The 19619-nt window shown below is 41.7% G+C and overlaps 1 protein-coding gene across 2 annotated transcripts in view; it reads left to right on the top strand.

The window, feature by feature from the left end:
• The window catches only part of LOC103155416 (glutamate receptor 4-like), a 98134-nt gene that overhangs the window by 64742 nt on the left and 13773 nt on the right, over nt 1-19619 (top strand). For both annotated transcript variants that reach the window (XM_016663532.1, XM_016663531.1), the window contains exons 10-13: nt 3413-3619; nt 5662-6035; nt 16150-16348; nt 17738-17985. In XM_016663532.1, coding sequence (XP_016519018.1) covers nt 3413-3619; nt 5662-6035; nt 16150-16348; nt 17738-17985 — 1028 coding nt within the window. The remainder of the gene's footprint in view (nt 1-3412; nt 3620-5661; nt 6036-16149; nt 16349-17737; nt 17986-19619) is intronic.

Raw genomic sequence — 19619 nt, 5'->3', positions numbered from 1 at the left:
ACTGATGGATCCTGGTCTGTAAAGTAGCAGAACTGCTGTTTGCTCTAAATCTGTCACTTTGTCAGACTACCTGCTCTTACTTACAGTATATTACACACTCTGAGGACTCCCTGTAAGCCCTAAAACAGCTTAGAAAGACTAATGCTCCCATAATCACACCAATTCAGATCCATCACCTTCCTATGTAGCATGATTTTACTCTTTCTCTGTGGCGGCTTCCTTTCAGCGCCGCTTCTGATGTCGGATCAGCGTGTTTGTCGGTCGTGTTTGGAACAGACTTTGTGAAATATCCTGATGTTTCCCGTTTGTCTTCTGAAAGCTTTAAGCCCCGCTGTGTTTGTACACAGCGGCTTAAACTAAAAGGAAACGTGATTATTTTATGATAGAGAAGAAATAATTACTTTGACATGATCATTTACTGTAACAGTTAAAATATGAAAGTAATCAAAATCATTTGGTCATTTTTGTTTACTTTTGTCATTGCAGAAATTACAGTTAATAGAAAATGTAATGGTGTAAATAACAGGTACATTTCACTGTACCTGTTAGGGTTAGGGTTAGTTTCCTCTCGTTAAACTAAGACTTTTAGTTTAACGAGAGGAAAACGAGATGAGTTCAGTTGACCACTCAGAAGAAATGAAAGCTTTGCTAAAACAAAGCTCTAGTTTTTAGTGGTACGATGTTTAATAGTTGGTCCCTCTGAGAGCAGAACCTGTTTGCAGTGAGGATGATCCCTGAGCCTCTGCAGCTCAACGCCTGCAGCAGCAGCAGCAAACCAGAGCCCAATAAACCGTTCAGCAGCTTCATGACATAAAAACTGGAATAATGCATGAAGAGGCTGCTGGGTGAGTCAGCGCTGTCTCTGTGTCGCCGGGTCGTTTGGACCGCCGGCCGTCGATCTGGTGCTGATTAGCACTCTTGACCAAACAGACCGTTTGTCCCGAAAACAAACCCAAACACCGAACACGGACCCAAACAAGCCGGCGTGGCGCTGAGCAAACAGGTTCTGTTTGGTTACGTGTTGGGGTGTTGGTTTGGAACTGGATCATGAAGCAGGCCGGGTTGTGTGTTTGTTCTGGACGGCCCGTGTCTGGAGCCTCATTAGGCGGCTGCGGAGCGTTGATTATTGACCAGGTTGTCAGCCATGTTGGCCTTTAAAGTGAAGACTGTGGAGGATCCCTCTCTCCTCCTGTGCCAGAAACACGGACCGTTCTGTCAGAACCACGCTTCCAGAAACGACCAGAACTCCGATCCATCCAGAACCCGTTGAAACTAACTGATGTAGTTTTATCTGCTTCAACGTATTTTATTGGGATTTTATATGATGGACCAGTTTAATGTGAAGGATGGTTTCTTACAAAACATAATTGTTTTCATTAAAGATTAAAGACGTCAGAAAGTCACTGACGTCTGTCAGAGTGGAGAGGATTACAGGTCTTAAAATGTCTGAAATTCATTTTAAAAACTAAGTTTGCCTTTAATATCTGAGTCAGATCTTCAGTTCTGTCTCTTAGTGCTTTTGTTGTTGTCGGGTTGGAAACTTTCCACGTTTTCAGGATCAGAAAATGTAATTTGTTATGAAGAGCTCACAGTGTAAAGGCATTAAGTATTCATAAGTGAACATTTGAGGAAATAAAATCAACATCCAGTAGAAGATTATGTATCCGTCCACTTTATTTTCTTCATGTTGAAATCTAAAAACAGAAATAAAATGACGGTTCATTAATCATGAGAACAAATATCTTTAATAGACATTTATCTAAAATTATAAGCAGACTTTTTTCATGTAACATTTAATTTATCTGGCGGTAAATAAAAGTCTCAAACGGCTGAGCTGAAGCCTGGAGCCGGTTCTTATCGCTGTTCTGTGCTGTACCATCATTAGGTTCAGGTAATAATTATAAACGCTCTAATCTCAGTAATCGCCTTCGGAAAGCAGCAGGAGTTCTTCTGACCACTTCCTGCTGGACTCTGACCCGGCTTCGGTTCTGTTCTCCATCACTTTGTGAACAAACGTTGGAAACGTGAGCAGAGAAAAGCGTCGTCTCTGAGGAGACGCAGCAGTGGTCCCAGTAAGACCCGGTCCGTGGTTCTGGTTCTCTCCTGCAGCTCAGATGTTAGGAACTGAATGTTTAGGGTTTGGCAGATCAGCTCCAGGAACAAACTGCCTTCATGAAGAGTTGCAGTAAAGCAGCGGGGAGATTTTGCAGTCACACCTGTAATGTGTCTCTAAATTAACCCCAGCATGAATCCTCCCGCCTCAGGAAGTAGACTGAGCCGCTCAGTAATTACATGGTTGGCGGTTCGACCCGGCGCTCCGTCTGTCGCTGGAGTGACCTTCAGAGGAACTCCGAAACCCAAAAGGTTCCCAATCGGCAGGAACGCTGCTGGTGAACTGTCGAATAGGAACCAATGAACCTCAGTCTGTTTCACCGGGATTTAATGCGACGGACCAACATGAAGCATGATGCCAAAACTGAAAAGAAAATTCAGGAATTCACCGGTCTCTCCCTCTGACGGGTCTCCAGTCCAAACTGAGTTCACCTGATTCAAACCGAACCCGAGTCTAAAGCCACGTTCACAAAACCCAAATCCCACTTTTTCACAACATTCTGGACGAACCGGTTTTGATCTTTTACCACAAAAAATCCGATCTGTTCCACTTCCGTACCTGGAGCTAAATCATATCCTATTGCATTTATCCGTCATGAATAAAATGACGGATAAAATGACATTATTTATACAGATAATAACAGGTATCATTGGTAACAATATGAATAATGTGACTTTATTGATATTACTCTAAATAAAGTTATAATACCAGAATAAAGTCGTCATTTTAGGAGGAAGTAATTTTCTGAAAATAAATGAGTAATGTTGAGCATCTTGTTAAGTTACACTTTACTGGTTTTACAAATAAGAAAATATTCATCTTTTAACACATCAGATTATCAGTAGCTTGACATTTGACTTTGACATTTTTTTCAAACTATTGAGTCTATTTAGAAACTCCAGATTTGTTGAGCCAGCCAGATCTTACTGACTCTATTGAATCTTTTTTCTCATTAAAATGACATTTTGCTTGTAACTTTCTGACTTATTTTCTGGTAGCGTTGCATCTTTATTCATCTAATGACTTTATTCTTGTCATTGAAAGACAAAGATCTTAGCCTGACGCTAGTGCTCCGTCATATAAAACTGATCTAATTAAAATTAAATTTTCTCGTTTTAATGAGTTTTGCGTTTTGTAATGACATACTGCTGCTGAATTTTGTTTCTACTTCTGGCAGCTAAAGGCTTCCATACAGAAAAGACTGTTTCTCTGTTTCACCAGTAGAATAAATGAAAACACAGCACACCAGCCTTTGTTGTGTTTGGCGCTGTGGTTTCACTGGTTTTACTGGTCTCATAGGAGGGTCCCTACGTCATGCTGAAGAAGAACTGGGAGTCGTTCGAGGGCAACGACCAGTACGAGGGTTACTGTGTGGACCTGGCCTCCGAGATCGCCAAACACATCGGCATCAAGTACAAGATCGCCATCGTCCCAGACGGGAAGTACGGCGCCAGGGACCCAGAGACCAAAATCTGGAACGGCATGGTCGGGGAGCTGGTGTACGGGGTAGGTGGCGCTATGGTCACTGGTTCTGTCCAGAGGTTAGCTAGTTGGTTGGTTGGATGGATGTATGGTTTATCCTACAGTCCCAGGTTTTATCGTTGCTCATCTGTTTGCAGCCATTTTGACATGTAAACGTTGAGTTGGGGGCGTGGCTTCCAGCAGCTTATTTGCATAAAAGTGTCAGAGCTCTAAAACAGGAGCTCAGAACTGAGGAGGTGAAATCTGATTTTGAGCAAAAAGTGTAATAATCATGTTTTGTTGAACTACTTCGGTTGTTTAACAGAAAGCATCGTTTGCCCCTATTAAACAGAGCGGGAAACCCCTGATGGCTGGAGTTGTTGCCACGGGTGACACGACCAGCATGACCAGTTTTCATCTTTGGATTATATTTGTCCAAACATACTTTAAGATATTAAAGTATGTTTGGTGATCTGAAATACTGAAAAGTGAGAACAGCCCCCCCCTGCAGGTGATTGTGGTGAATATATTGAATAATTTAGCATTAAAGCAGAAAATGGCAGAAGGTTAATGGTGGAAATGTGAGTTAGAGCGGCTCTGTGTTTACTGGGAACATCCAGGGAAATTATTAACACTTTTCCATTTCTTCCCTGGAGAAGCTCTTCAACCCGGCGAGTTTTTAAAACACTAAACGCTGCCAGGCTGTCGTCTTAGCGCATTCTGCTGAGGATGTAAGAACTTAAATCTCTGCCGTTTTCTTTCCTGCGGCTCTGTTTCCCAACGAGTTGGACGGCCGTAATGAAAGTTAAAATGCTGTGAGAGCGTAAGCCCCGCGCCGCCATGGCTGCCGAGCCGTTCGCTGTAATCTGGTTTGTGGATTTTTTGCGAGCTGCTGAGCGTTTCTCCACAGCTGCAGAGCAAAGAGGTGACACACTGTCCTGCGCTCTAAGCATATTTCTCTGATTATTTTATCCTTCCTGCTGATTCTCAAAGTCGCAGCTAAGCCTAGGACTATTTTAAAGACTATTTTTGCTTTTTATTTCCTAACTCCCACTGACTTATCTGACAGCGTATTAAGACCACTGTCGATAGAAAAAAAAATATCAGAAATTTTGAGATTGATCTCAGAAATTTTCTAGACAAAACAAGAACATTTCTTGGCTTGAAAAATAAAAGAAATGCTATAAAAACTTTTAAATTAATTCAGAAATTTTCTAGGAAAAAACGTAAAAGTTTTTGAGCTTGAAAGGACGGAAATATATTAGAAAAAGTCACAAATTTTGTGATTAATCTTAATTAATTTGTCTTTGAAAAATTGGAAATTTCTGATTTTGGAAAATCCAAAAATTGCTTGAAAAAAACATCAGAAATTTTTAGATTTAAAAAAATGGCTAGGGAAAAAATAAATGTTGACAATTGTCTCAAATTTCTACAAAAAAAAACAAGTAAACTTCTGTTTGAAAAGTCAATAATTTGCTAGAACCTCAGAAATTTTAGAAATTTTTTTTTAGAAATTTTCTAGAAAAAAATGGGAAACTTCTGAGTTTGAAAAGTTACTTTAAAGTCAGAAAACTTGATTTTAACCTCAGAAATCATTTAGAAAAATAAAGTTGGAAATTTTTAAGAGTGGAATTTGAGTTTTTTTCTTCCATTTTTATTTTTACTTTTAAAGCTCAGAAATGTCTTTATTTTTTCTTTAATATTTCTGAGATTATTCTCAAAATTTGAGGGTTTTTTTGTAGCAATTTTTCAATGACCTTGTTTTCTCAATTCAATTCAGAAATACTTTATTAATCCAAAAGGGAAATTAAATGTTGCTGTAACTCCATCATCCTTCAAAGATTTATTATAGATAATGAAAAAAAAAATAGATTAAAAAATTCTGAGATCATTCTTAAATTTTCTCAGTATTTTGGCAGATATTTACTGTTTTTTTTCTACCACGGCCCTTATATTTATTTGCAGTCTCAACCTAATCCTGGCCTAATCTCGACCTAATCCTGACCTAATCCTGGCCTAATCTCGACCTAATTTCGACCTAATCCTGACTTAATCTTGACCAAATCCTCTTCCTCTTGCTCCCACAGAAAGCGGAAATTGCTGTGGCCCCTTTGACTATCACGTTGGTCCGGGAGGAGGTGATTGACTTCTCCAAACCGTTCATGTCGCTCGGCATCTCGATCATGATAAAGAAGCCGCAGAAGTCCAAACCGGGCGTGTTCTCCTTCCTGGACCCGCTGGCCTACGAGATCTGGATGTGCATTGTGTTCGCCTACATCGGCGTGAGCGTGGTGCTCTTCCTGGTCAGCCGCTTCAGCCCGTACGAATGGCACACCGAGGAGCCCGAGGAGGGCACCGACGGTCCGCCAAGCGACCAGCCCCCCAATGAGTTTGGCATCTTCAACTCTCTCTGGTTCTCCCTGGGCGCCTTCATGCAGCAGGGCTGTGACATCTCCCCCAGGTGAGTTTGCTCTTCCACCAAACTATAACCCAAGAAGAGCGAGAGTCGTCAAGCGTTTGCCTCAAACTCTGCTCAGACGTGACCTCAGGCCAATTGAATTCACAGATTGACATCATGTCAGGCTAACTGCTGCTCATAGCGAAGCTGCTAACTGGAGACAAGCTAACAGCTAAACATAATGAAGGTAATTGCTAGTTATAGTGAAGATAACTGCTAACTGGAACCAATTTAGTAACTACTTGTGATTAGCATAACTGCTAACTGGAGATGGGCTACTTGTAATGAAGCTAACTGTAAACAAGCTAAAAGCAACTAGTTTTGAAGGTAACTGCTAATCATAGTGAAGCTAACTGCTAACTTGAGACAATTTAGTCGCTACTTGAGATGAACTTCATCCCTCAGGGTTTGCATGACCTCCAGTTTGACATCATGTCAGGCTGCATTATGTTGATCATACAGATAACTTAGCGCTCACTCTGTGCTCAAATCCCTGGCCTGTCAATCCAATTAAATCCTTCATCAAAATTTCAATCATGTCTGATTGACACAAGTAACAGCTGAGTGAATCTTAACACCCTGCTGTGATGAGCAGCAGTTTGTCGCAGCGAAGAAGAAGAAGAAGAACTGACGACAAACTAAATACTACTCACAGTGAAGCTAACTGCTAACTGTAGATATGCCAACAGCTGCTTGTAATAAATTTAATTGCTAATCTCATGACACTAACTGCTAACCAAAGCTACATGTGATGAAGCTAACTGTAGACAAGCTAACACTTGTAACAAAGGTGATTCACAGTGATGTTAACTGCTAACTGTAGACAAGCTAACAGCTACTTGTACTGAAGGTAATTATTTAAAGTGAAGCTACTTGGAATGAAGGTAATTTTTAGTCACAATATAGCTAACTGCTAACTGTAGCTATTAGACAAGCTAATAGCTGCTTGTAATAAATTTAATTGCTAATCTAGTGACACTTACTGCTAACCAAATCTACTCGTGATGAAGCTAACTGTAGAGAAGCTAAAAGCTACTTGTGATGAAGCTCAGACCTCATCCCCTCAGGGTGTACATGACCTCCAGGCCAATTAAATTCACAGTTTGACATCATGTCAGGCTGCATTATCTGGATCATACAGATAACTTAGTGCTCAAATCCCTGGCCCGTCAATCCAATTAAATCCTTCATCAATATTTCAAGCATGTCTGATTGACACAAATAGGAGCTGAGTGAATGCTAACACCCTGCTGTGACGAGCAGCAGTTTGTGGCAGCAAAGTAGAAGAAGAAAAATCTGTGTTGTGTTTTAAATCCTTAAGGTTACCAGCAGTGTGTCTTTGTTAGATTGTAGACGTCTTGAGATGAATCCTTAATGTAGGTCAGAGATTATTATAACTGCAGCATAAAGCTGATAAGTTAACATGAGAATGTGAAGAACAGTTTGACATTTTCAGGAATACCTAGGGAACATGATAAATCTATTCACAATTCAGTATAGGGACATACTGTCTGTCTAAACAGCTGAAATATACAGTAAAACTGTGAAATCAAAACAAAGATGGCCGAAATTGGCCGCGGCTCAATCTGCTTGCAGCACTCAGAGAAATGTCAGTCTGAAGAATCTGAAAACTTCTAATGGGAGCAAAAATAAAAGTGAATGTGAATAGCAATATGACCAGATACTCACATTGCTGCTCAGCTAGCTTCACTGAGTAGCATGTGGAGACAGCTGTTAGCTTATCTCCAGTTAGACAAGCTCCAGCTAGCTTGTTGATGCTAATTTGGGATTACGCTCCACAACATAATGGCGCGCTGTCAGCTGTTTTAGTTGCTCGCATAAGGAAATGCTACAGATTTTCAGTTTAAAATTGCCTCACATACCATTTTCTTAAACTGTGAAGGTTTTAAATTTCAAACACTTACAGTGTAGGTTTTAGCTTTAGTCTCCCAGGTGAAATGCTGATTGTTTCTCCAAACAGAGATAAGTCTTGCTGCTGTCTGTTGATGGTAGGGTACTGATTATTTATACTTACCCAACATAACTCCAGTTTAAATGGGTAAAACTCAAAAAGAAAGAGGAACTGTATGTCTGAAATGATTACAGCTGCAAGTGATGTGAGATAAGGAGACGAGGAAAATGAGAGACGAATCAATGTGATGTTAAAGAATGAGTACTGAAATATTTTCTGCAGCTCTGTTACATCAGATGATGTTTCCCAGAAATGCTGATCTCATTCTCCTGTTTGAGAAGAGAGTTTTAAGTTGGTAAGGGAGTTTGCTTGTAGCTCAAAGTAAAAACTTGCTTGTTCTGTGTTGCATTTTGCTGCAGCTCGTTATCGAACGTCCCGTGTTGCTCTGACTGATTCTGCTGGTTTTGGTTCAGACCGTCTCTGTACTTGTTGTTCCCTGCATGTCTGCAACTTCTCTTCTATTGTTTGAAGGCAAAGAACCCTTGGGATCGGCAGACTGGTTCCCAGTAAACATGGTGGAGGATCTGGCTTGTGCTTGTTGTTGTGCGGTAGAAGTCGCCTGTTGTTGTGACATCAGGCTTCCTGTCTGCGACGCGGCGAAGTCTTCAGACGGTTATAAAGCCTCTAATTCCCCACGGTTTCTCATTTGCTGCAAAGCCATCTCAGTGTGAATGGCTTTGTCAGGCTTAAACTTCCTGCTGCTGGTGCGCTCGGGTTATTTTAGGAGCGTCTGCTCTATCAGCGCCGTCCTGTGCTGCTGCTTCTCTAATGGCTGCTGTTGTCGAGCAATAGCGTAACGCTGGCAGATGAAATCAGCCCGTGTCAGCCGCGCCCACACAGGAGGAGACAACGTGGAGGATCCGGAGGTGCGTTAAAACCGTAGCTCACGTAAGCAGCCCGTACTCCAGCGGTTGGCGTGTGTGATTAGGAGAACACCTGCTGTGCACATCCACCTGCCTCCATCCCACCTCCGCCCTCCGCCTGCCTTCCTGCAGATAACAGCCTTAAAGCTCAACAATGCTTTTCATCCTCTGCTCTGTTGGCGCATTCCTGCCATCACTGCTAATCTCATGACGGCCCCGTCCATCAACAGGAGCGCTCCCTCGCTTCTAGTTCACCCTGAAACCAGAAGGGACGAGGTCAGAGGTCAAAAACAATCACAAAGCAAGTTACAGCTGCTGAGAGATTTTACCAAAACCTTCAAATGCACCCAGAAACATCTGTGAGAAGGTTTATGTGTTTTACATACATATAGTGTGTTTTACTTAAGAGCTTAAAATGTTGGAGGAAAATCCAGTTTCCAAGCTTGGAAACCCCCACTCTGCTCCTTCAGACTAGCCAGCAGCAATTAGCAAACGCCCTGTGGAGCTGCTATAGGAGCTACCGCTCAGTGCTGGTCCTGATTTTAGATTTTCCTCTCCTCACTGTAAACGGGACAAGTCGTTCCTGAAGGTGGAGTTTCATAAAGAGCCAGAGCTTTTAAAGAACAGCTAAAAGAAATGCATTTGGCTTGTTGAGGTTCTGATTAATTGGAGACAGATTTGTGTAAAATCGCTGGACGGTGTAAAGAAATGAGCATCAGTGAGGGAGTGAATACATTCCCTCAGCTCTGTGTGGACCGGTCTGTGGTTCTGTCCCTCCAGGAACTTAATATCTCCTTCCTAATCTAGATCTTTAACTAATTTCTCCCTCTCTGACAGGAAGGGCGAACAGAGCTGGAAATAGTCTTCCTCTCCTTTAAATGCGGGTTACTGCCCCCCTCCGCTCCCTCCGGGCGGCCGCAATAATTAATTCAGTGATTAATATCCCGGTCTCCAATGGTTACGGGAGAAGAAGGGAGCTCAGATGAAACGGTGACACCAAAGTCCTTTTAATTGACTACAAATCCCAGCTGAATAGAGGTGAAGTTTTCCCTCCTGCGGCAGCATCAGGAGCTTCTCGCTGCTCCAGGTGGTTTCCTCCGGCTGACCGACCATCTTTCTGCTGAGTCATGCCGCCGCTCGTTTGCTCCTGATTAGTGCCGATTAGCTCAGATTGTGAAGGCAACGTTCCTGACGGCTGCAGATAGTCGCAGGACAGAAGAAGAGAGGCGGAAGACTTTGAAGCTGCTCTATCTGTTCACGCCGCGCCATCAGTGCAATGCCAATTAGCTTTTGTTATCCAGCGCCACAGCGCTGCTCTGCCGCATGGCTTATTGCTCATGTCAGCAGCCCCTCTCTGCACTCGCAGCGCATATTCTGGGCTGCTCTGGAGGCTCGCACTGGGCCTGGTTCACCGCTGGCCTGGAGCTTCAAGGACGAGCTCCAATTTAGAACTTCTGCTTTGATATTCGGGTCCCAGTGCTAACGATGCTCTGGCTATGAAAAACAAATATGTATGGCTGATGTTTAGGTGCAAATATATTCTGGTTTTACTTAAAAAAATCTACACATTCCTGTTAAAATGTATGTTTTCTAAGAATGCATTCACACCAGCCATGTTTAGTCTGCTTTAACTCCAGTCCGTTTGTCAAAAAAGTCCGGTTCGGTTCTGAATCTAACTCTGGTCGTCTAAGCCTCAGTCTGGGTTCGGTTGAAGTGAACTCTGGTTCGGTTTGAATGCATATATGAATGCCAAGCAGACCAGAGACTGCTCCAAAAGGAACGCAGGGTATTCTGGGTAAATACAACCAAAACAAACATGCTAGCCTAGTGTTAACCTAGCGTTAGCGTGTGAAATGGATCGTGGAGAAATCCTCCAACCGCTAAACTCTGACGCCTCCATTTCTGTTTCCATTTGGTGAAGAAGGAAGTATGCTCAGTGTCTTCAGAGGTTTCTGTGTCGTTTCCTTAGGTGGTTCTTGGTGCAGCGCCCCTACAGGTGAGGAGTGGAACAAGTTGTTCAAAGGGTTTGGTTGGTTTGACTCAGACCAGTGAGAAAGAACCACAGCAGCTGGAGATGGAACAAATGATGAAGTTCTGGTCCCAATAGAACCTAATCTACTGGATCATCAGGGGGAAACACCTTTAGACTGTATTACAGAGGCCAACAGATTCAAATGCATGAATGAAACTCCAAAACACACAAACACAAAAACATAAATGCTACAGAAAACCACTGAAACCACAAGACAGAGAAGCAAAAGAAAATCAAAAAATGCAAAAGTAAAAGCAGGTATGAAACGCTGCAAACTGGAAGTCCTCCAGACCACTAGGAGGCATCGAACACCAAATAATCTGGGAGCAGGCGCTCAGGAAAGACATTGGAGGAAGTCTTTCATGTCTTTGTCAAATACACAGTCTTTTGGAATATTAGACTAGCAACATATTCATCTATATAATATTACCAGCTAAGAGGCGGTAATTATAATTTTCTCCTCAGTCTGTGAATAAAGTCCAGATTTTTTTGCAATTGTATTCCATTTTTTTATCTGAAAAGTTAGCCGTTTATTCCTAAATCCAGAAGTTTAAAGTAATAAAGGTGCAACGGATCAGTAATCTGTGTTTTGTAGCGACAGATTTTATTAAATAAAAACTATAGACCCTTTAGGTTGTTGTGCTAACCAGTCACTGATAATAAAGCAGATTATGGCATATTAATGATCCTGAGGGGAGATTTGTTTTTCTTTCATCCTGATTATGATCTCTGAAGTTCCTCCGTCTGATTTTCCCATCATATGATTCGTTTTTACGGCTGCAGATGGAAAGAAGAAAAGCATTTCATTTGCCGTATAATCTATATGCTGATTGTTCCAGCAGGGCTTTGAAGCTGGGATGTTTGCTCTCAGAAAGCACAGCGACGTGTGGAAATATTCACACACATCACTCAAATCCAGATGAAACATCAACAACTTTAATGTTTCAAAATTCAGAACATCAATTACTCCTGACCCCTGTGTTCACCGCACTGCCAGAAAATGTGTCAGAATCTCACTAAAAATGCTTAAAACTTCCTATTTTATTAGTTAAAACCACAAATATACCTTAATAAGAATGAGTAGGCTCAGTGGAAACCAGGCTAGCGCTAATGCAGACGCTTAATATTCATGATTTCCCTGGATCCAGCTAATAGCATGTCAGCTAGTTTGCCATGTGAGATTCCCAAACTGCATTTTCCTTAAAATATAATTTTAGTGTGTAGAACAAATTTCAAAACGTTTTACATATTAAGGGAGTGTGTATAAACTTATCAACACTCCTGCTCCTGTTATTTTTAATTAATTTTACATTTATGACATGTATAATCCATGAATATTACAACTAGTTAACATTTGGATATAGTATATATTTAATTTTATCTACAGTAGAGGAACAATCATTATTTTTTAAAATTTCACCAAAAACAAAACGAGCATCAATAACAGAAACATCAACAAAAATATAGTTATTTATTATATCCAGCAGTAATTATATGATTATACGATCATTTGAACAGTTTTATGTTTAATTTTTAAACTCAGTTTATAATTAGTTTAACAGTTTTCTGACTCAGGAATCCCTGAGTCAGAAAACTCAGACATTTCACAACCAGCTTGTGAAATGTCTGACAAACCTTTTAGTACAAAAAATTGAAAGTATTATGTCAATTTTTTTCTGCTCCTTTTAAATAGTTTAAAGCAGATCTAATGCGCAAAATTCACATTTTGTACATTTTTAAACTTTATTGAGTCGTTGTTCACCTGACCAGCAGGGGGCGGCAGCAGACATCACAATTTTTCTGAGGTTTATTGATTATGGTTGTTCTTCTTTGATTGGGGTTTATTATTAATCACCAACAGTCATAATTTAGCACCAGGGCCATTAATAAAGTTAAAAAAAATTAACAATATTTTGTCCTATTTAGCTCTGGAATTCATTTTTCAAAGTCATACTTTCATCAAAGTCAACATTTAGCTCTGCAGTAGAAATATCTGTGAAATCTGGAATTTGGCCGTTTAAAATGTGGAGGAACCGAGTATAAAGCGGCGCTTCTCTCCTATTTAATGAATACAAACGAGTTTAACTTCCACTAATGGTGGAAAACCACCAACTAATTGCTGAAAGTGTCTCTTTTTTTTGGCCAATATTGAGTTTTGTGTTCTCCCTGAGGCTCAGCGGGCTGCGGTGCAGCAACTCTGAAGCCAATTTCTGTTTAGTTTCCACTTTATTTCATCTAATACTCTCCTGTCTGGGTTTTCTTGTTTCCAGCGCTCAGGGAAAACTCGCCTCATACATCCTGACATTCAGGTTTCAGCTCAGCATCAGAGAGAGATGGAGCTTTCTTCTGCTTCCTCATGAAAACTGACTTTCATTCTGCACTGAAACCATATCTGGAAACCAGCTTGTGAAATGTCTGACAAACCTTTTAGTACAAAAAATTGAAAGTATTATGTCAATTTTTTCTGCTCCTTTTAAATAGTTCAAAGCAGATCTAATGCGCAAAATTCACATTTTGTACATTTTTAAACTTTATGCTTCTAATAACACTCCAGGCTTTTAAAAAATCTATATTTCTATGTTTTTGGTGTTTGGAAAATGAGCCGTTTCAAAAACCTCCAGAGTGTAACATCACAAATCAGCAGATGCTGCCCGTTACCTAGCAACCCTAGTGGAACGCCGCTCGTTACCTAGCAACTCAAGCTGAGCTCTAGCATGTTTGGTGAGCTGGTTTTACTGCTGTATGCGCTGTACAATGGCTGCTGGAAAAGAGACATGTTTTGTTGTTGACTTACCATCCTGAAATCACTTGCTACATTCTGGTTGGTTGTGCAGGAGGCTCCATTTCTCCTTTTCAAAGATGTGCGGTTGTATAGATGCTGCATCTGTTTGCAGCCATTCTTATGTGTGAAAGTAATCGTTGAGCCAGCAGCAACTCGTTTAGATTTAACTTGATTAAAAATTTGAGTAAATAGAGGAAAATGAATAAGTGGAGGACAGAAATCATTCCTAAAGAAGAGCAGATAAAATGCAAAGATCCCATTTTGTTTGCATCTTTGGTACTTTTCAAACAATCAGCTGAAAACAGGAAGAAACTGAATCTTTTGTGTTTCTGTTTAAAACCGTTAATAATGAGTTAGTGGACTCAAAAATAAGTGTTAAGCATCGAAAGTCCAAAGAAAATCCAACCAGTCTGAAAGGACTAAAGAGAGTTTGGCTGCTTGAAAGTAAAATTTTAAAAATGAGGGATGTATAAAGACTCATTTTTAAGGTATATCTATTGTCTAATTTCAAAATATTTCTTCAGCATTTTGTGAAGATTAATATCTGGAACCAACAAAGTTTCAGTGAAATGAAGAAGCAAAGCAGTGATGCAGCCTGGAAATAACTCGCTGAGGTTTCCTCCACCGACTGTTTACTTCAGGCGCATCGGGACGCAGCGGCGTGTCACTGCGGATCACAGTCAGAGCTACCAGCCAGCTAACATGCAGCAGTGCATCATGGGAAACACTCTGCTCCTCTGGTCCAGTTTGAATAAAGCAGCAGAGACAGAAAACATGACGACTCTCCTCTTTCTAATTAAGTCAGTTCAGTTTGTTTATGTCACCAATTCATCAAGCAATGAAGCCAATTCAGAGAAATCGTCCCAGTTTAATCCATATTACAGCAGAATAAAACCACATCCTGAGAGGCGACAGTGGAGAGGAACAACTGTCAGTGAACCAACTTCTTCTGCAGAGTGTAACTTTATAAAAAAAATATATATTTTTTTACATATTTACCATGTTGTGACAGTTTGAGGAATAATCTGTGAAAAATCAATCTCTGCCTCCTCCCTGTTCCAATTAGAAACAACCAATCAGAGCCAGGAGGCTGGGCTTAGCGCTGTCAATCACCCTCCATGTTGGCTGCTCACATCTTCCTCCTTGCTCTCTGCTACGCTGCAGTTAGCACAGCCTGCAGTCAACGCTGAAGGTAGTTAGCATAGCTGCCAATGAAGTCGGACAAGGTGCTTTTCTGTAACTGTAAGTTGTTTCTCTATTAGCACATTTAGCAGTGCATACATGAGTTTGATTGACAGTGATACGACCTGCCTCTTTGCTTTGATTGGCTGTTTTATCAAATATTTTAGCAAAAATTACATTCTGTAGCTTTAAAGTCTGAATCAGTTCATTAAGCCCAGATTGTAAGTATTGCCTTTCTCTGGCTGCATTTACATTCTAATGATTTTAACCTTATTTTTACCGCAATGCACCCTGTCAGCACCGCCTCACTCTTTGTCGACATTTTCCTGCTAAACTGAGTGGAATCCCCAGAAACAGATGGAGCAGAGACTCATCGGTATTCAGGTTGGAGCTGAAACATCAATAAGTCCATTTCAAGGCTAAAGTTCCCAACATGTTCCACCGCAGCAGATCTTTAATGGGGAATGTTTTCCTGAACTGTGTGCTGTGAGCGCCCCCTGCTGCTTGTTCTCCTCCATGCAGCGTTTCTGCTTTGACGTTCTCCTCACTCGCTGCTCTGATCCGTCTGCCCCCCCAGAGGAGGAAGAGGAGCTGCAGTGCTTTTCCTGTGGTCAGAAACAGAATCGCCTCCATCAGTGGGAACATGGAGGGTTTGATGCCCTGATGAGGGCTGAACACAGAGATACAGCTCCCCCTGGTGGTGGCTCAGCTGCCATGCTTCAGGTGTTACCATGGAGCAGAGAGGCTCTGATTCCCTGCGGTACAGTTAGCAAGAGCAGTAAAGCAGCTTGATGAATTTGACTGGCAGTCGATCAGAAAATGAGCTTCAGAATCAATTATTTTAATTTATATTTTATATTTGAAAACAAAACATTTTTGGGATTGATATTTTTTGTTTTTTTTTCCATATTTTTATTGTTCTTCCTCCTCGCTGAAACTCCTTCCTAGGCGACATGGGAACAGGTTTTCTTTGTGTTTGCTACATGATGAAACTCGCTCTGCTCCGTTTTGTGTTCAGTCACTGATAACAGACGTCAGTGTAAAACTATAAACAGTTGTACAGATCCTCAGTGAAGACATGTTTGTACATCCTGAACTCTTTGGAATTGAACCTGATTGAAAATCGATCTGTTAATTATCCCTCAGTATAAATATTATCGTATTATAGAGGCTTTATGCTTGTTTTTTTTTTTAATTATTATTATTTCTTCATTCTCGCTCCGTTCTGACTGATTCGTCTCTCTCCTGTCTTGCCCTCTGGTTTTCGTCTGCGGCGCCCCCTACAGATCGCTGTCTGGCCGGATCGTGGGCGGAGTCTGGTGGTTCTTCACCCTCATCATCATCTCGTCCTACACGGCCAACCTGGCGGCCTTCCTCACCGTGGAGCGGATGGTTTCGCCCATCGAGAGCGCCGAGGATCTGGCCAAGCAGACCGACATCGCCTACGGCACACTGGACTCCGGCTCCACCAAGGAGTTCTTCAGGGTGAGTAGGGGTCAAAGGTCAACCCCAGGGAAGGTAGGAGAACACATCGTCTATTTTCTGCCAACTGAAATGATTTTCTGTTTTTTGCCTTTGAAAGTTTTTGTCTCTTTGCGACCCAGAAGGAAGGCAGACCAACACAAACACCAAGAAATGATACAGTATCTGAAAAGTGTGGCAGGCAGGTAGGCACAGAGAGAGCGCCACCTCTCTGCAGACAGCCTCTTCTGTGGATGGAAACGTTTTAATTTCCATTTATTGTTGTTTTAGCCATCTGACAGCCTTTGTAGTTATTTAGAGAAGAATCATTTGAATGTACAGTTCCTCACCGCGTCGGATAATCATGTCGCCTGCACCGTAAGGCAGGCGAGATGATGGAAGAGAGGCATCAACAAGCAGAGCATTTCTGCTAGCGTTTCAAACTTAAATAAATTAATAAGACAGAAGAGCCATGCCAAACAAGGTGGCTGTTAATGCTATTCAGTACGTGGGAGCGTGGCAAACACAGATGTTCACTTCCTCCACTGCTATTGCTAAAACTGCAGGCGGACTTCAGTTCTAAAACATCACAGAAAGTCAACGCCATAGTTTACGACTTTTCCTTCTGATCGCTGATTGGCCGATCAAAAATCAACTTTAGGAATCCAAGTGAATGGGAGAAAAAATGAGATCAGAGATCCATTATCTCTTGTATGGGTCGATCCGGACAGCAGCGATTTTGTTCATGTATCTTTCTATCACACATTGGTCTGGAGTGTCCACATATTTTCTTTTAGTTGGTCCTGAAGCTCATGACTCTGTTCAGTCTGCCCGCCACTCGATAAAACCAAAACAAGTCCAAATGCTTGGACCGGCTGAATCTCTTCATTTTGGTTTGGTGCTTTTCCACGTGTGCATACGTTCCAGTACAGTCTCCATGGCAACATCGGAACATTCCACGTAGTTACAAAATGGAGGCCAAAAAGACAATGGAGATTTTTATTTTATCAAATCAATAAAGGCAGTGAATACTTCTGCTTTGTGTTGGTCTGTTGGACCCCTGAGGGTAAATACTTCTGGGTGTGTGTGTGTGTGTGTGTGTGTGTTGGACCCCTGGGGGTAAATACTTCTGGAGGTGTGTGTGTGTTGGACCCCTGGGGGTAAATACTTCTGGAGGTGTGTGTGTGTTGGACCCCTGGGGGTAAATACTTCTGGAGGTGTGTTTCTCCTGAACCCTGCTGACTCCCCGCAGCGCTCCAAGATCGCCGTCTNGTGTGTGTGTGTTGGACCCCTGGGGGTAAATACTTCTGGAGGTGTGTGTGTGTGTGTGTGTGTGTGTGTGTGTGTGTTGGACCCCTGGGGGTAAATACTTCTGGAGGTGTGTTTCTCCTGAACCCTGCTGACTCCCCGCAGCGCTCCAAGATCGCCGTCTACGAGAAGATGTGGGGCTACATGAAGTCGGCCGAGCCCACGGTGTTTACCAAGACCACGGCGGAGGGCGTGGCGCGGGTCCGCAAGTCGAAGGGGAAGTACGCCTTCCTGCTGGAGTCCACCATGAACGAGTACACGGAGCAGAGGAAGCCCTGCGACACCATGAAAGTGGGCGGGAACCTGGACTCCAAGGGTTACGGCGTCGCTACGCCCAAGGGTTCACAGTTAAGGTGGGTGGAATAGTGTAACAATATGGCCGACGTGTTGTTATGGTATTCCACCTTCCCTGGCGTGCCGCCTTTCTGTGGTGGGGGGGTTGCTGCATGCATGATGATGCGGGAAGGGGGTGGGGCTTGTCTCTTGTTGTCTCTTCCAGGTGTGCAGTCCAGGTAAGTCTCTGTGGCTGAGCCGCATGAAGCTAAAGGATTTGTGTTTCTTCTGAGGAGCCGTGTGAAGGTCCAGCTCTGCCTTCATCAGACTCCACTGATCCAGGATGTGGACCTGTGTAAAAGTCTTAAACTGCCCAACATTACCTTCTTTATGGTTAGAGAAGCATCTGTTCACCAGGATACCTGGAGGTCCAGACGCTCTCCCTTGGACTTTTTCATCCAACTAATAATTTAGTTGGATGAATTTAGTTAAATCATCCATCCATCTGTCTGTCCATCCATCCAACTAGTCATCCAACGAATCGTCCATCCAACTTTTCATACAGTCAGCAAATCATCAGTCTCTTAAATCATCCATCCCTCAGTCTTGTATTTCTCTTTAGTTTCTTTCTGAGCTCCAGGCTGTAGTAAACTGCAGTAAGCTGTAGTAAACTGCAGTAAGCTATAGTAAACTGCAGTAAGCTATAGTAAACTGCAGTAAGCTATAGTAAACTGCAGTAAGCTATAGTAAACTAGTAAACTGCAGTAAGCTATAGTAAACTGCAGTAAGCTATAGTAAACTGTAGTAAATTGCAGTAAGCTATAGTAAGCTGTAGTAAACTAGTAAGCTGTAGTAAACTGCAGTAAGCTGTAGTAAGCTGTAGTAAACTAGTAAGCTGTAGTAAACTACAGTAAGCTATAGTAAGCTGTAGTAAACTAGTAAGCTGTAGTAAACTGCAGTAAGCTATAGTAAGCTGTAGTAAACTGCAGTAAGCTATAGTAAGCTGCAGTAAACTGCATTAAGCTATAGTAAACTGTAGTAAACTGCAGTAAACTACAGTAAGCTGTAGTAAACTATAGTAAGCTGTAGTAAACTACAGTAAGCTATAGTAAGCTGTAGTAAACTGCAGTAAGCTGTAGTAAACTGCAGTAAGCTGTAGTAAACTGTAGTAAACTGCTTTAAGCTATGGTAAACTGCAGTAAGCTGTAGTAAACTACAGTAAGCTATAGTAAGCTGTAGTAAACTGCAGTAAGCTATAGTAAGCTGTAGTAAACTGCAGTAAGCTATAGTAAGCTGTAGTAAACTAGTAAGCTGTAGTAAACTGCAGTAACCTATAGTAAGCTATAGTAAACTGTAGTAAACTGCAGTAAGCTGTAGTAAACTACAGTAAGCTATAGTAAGCTGTAGTAAGCTGTAGTAAACTAGTAAGCTGTAGTAAACTGCAGTAACCTATAGTAAGCTATAGTAAACTGTAGTAAACTGCAGTAAGCTGTAGTAAACTACAGTAAGCTATAGTAAGCTGTAGTAAACTAGTAAGCTGTAGTAAACTGCAGTAACCTATAGTAAGCTATAGTAAACTGTAGTAAACTGCAGTAAGCTGTAGTAAACTACAGTAAGCTGCAGTAAGCTATAGTAAGCTGTAGTAAACTAGTAAGCTGTAGTAAACTGCAGTAACCTATAGTAAGCTATAGTAAACTGTAGTAAACTGCAGTAA

Source organism: Poecilia formosa, unplaced genomic scaffold (assembly GCF_000485575.1).
Source record: "Poecilia formosa unplaced genomic scaffold, Poecilia_formosa-5.1.2 Scaffold427, whole genome shotgun sequence".
In the NCBI taxonomy this organism is placed as follows: domain Eukaryota; kingdom Metazoa; phylum Chordata; class Actinopteri; order Cyprinodontiformes; family Poeciliidae; genus Poecilia; species Poecilia formosa.
This window is presented reverse-complemented; position numbering and strand designations above follow the sequence as displayed.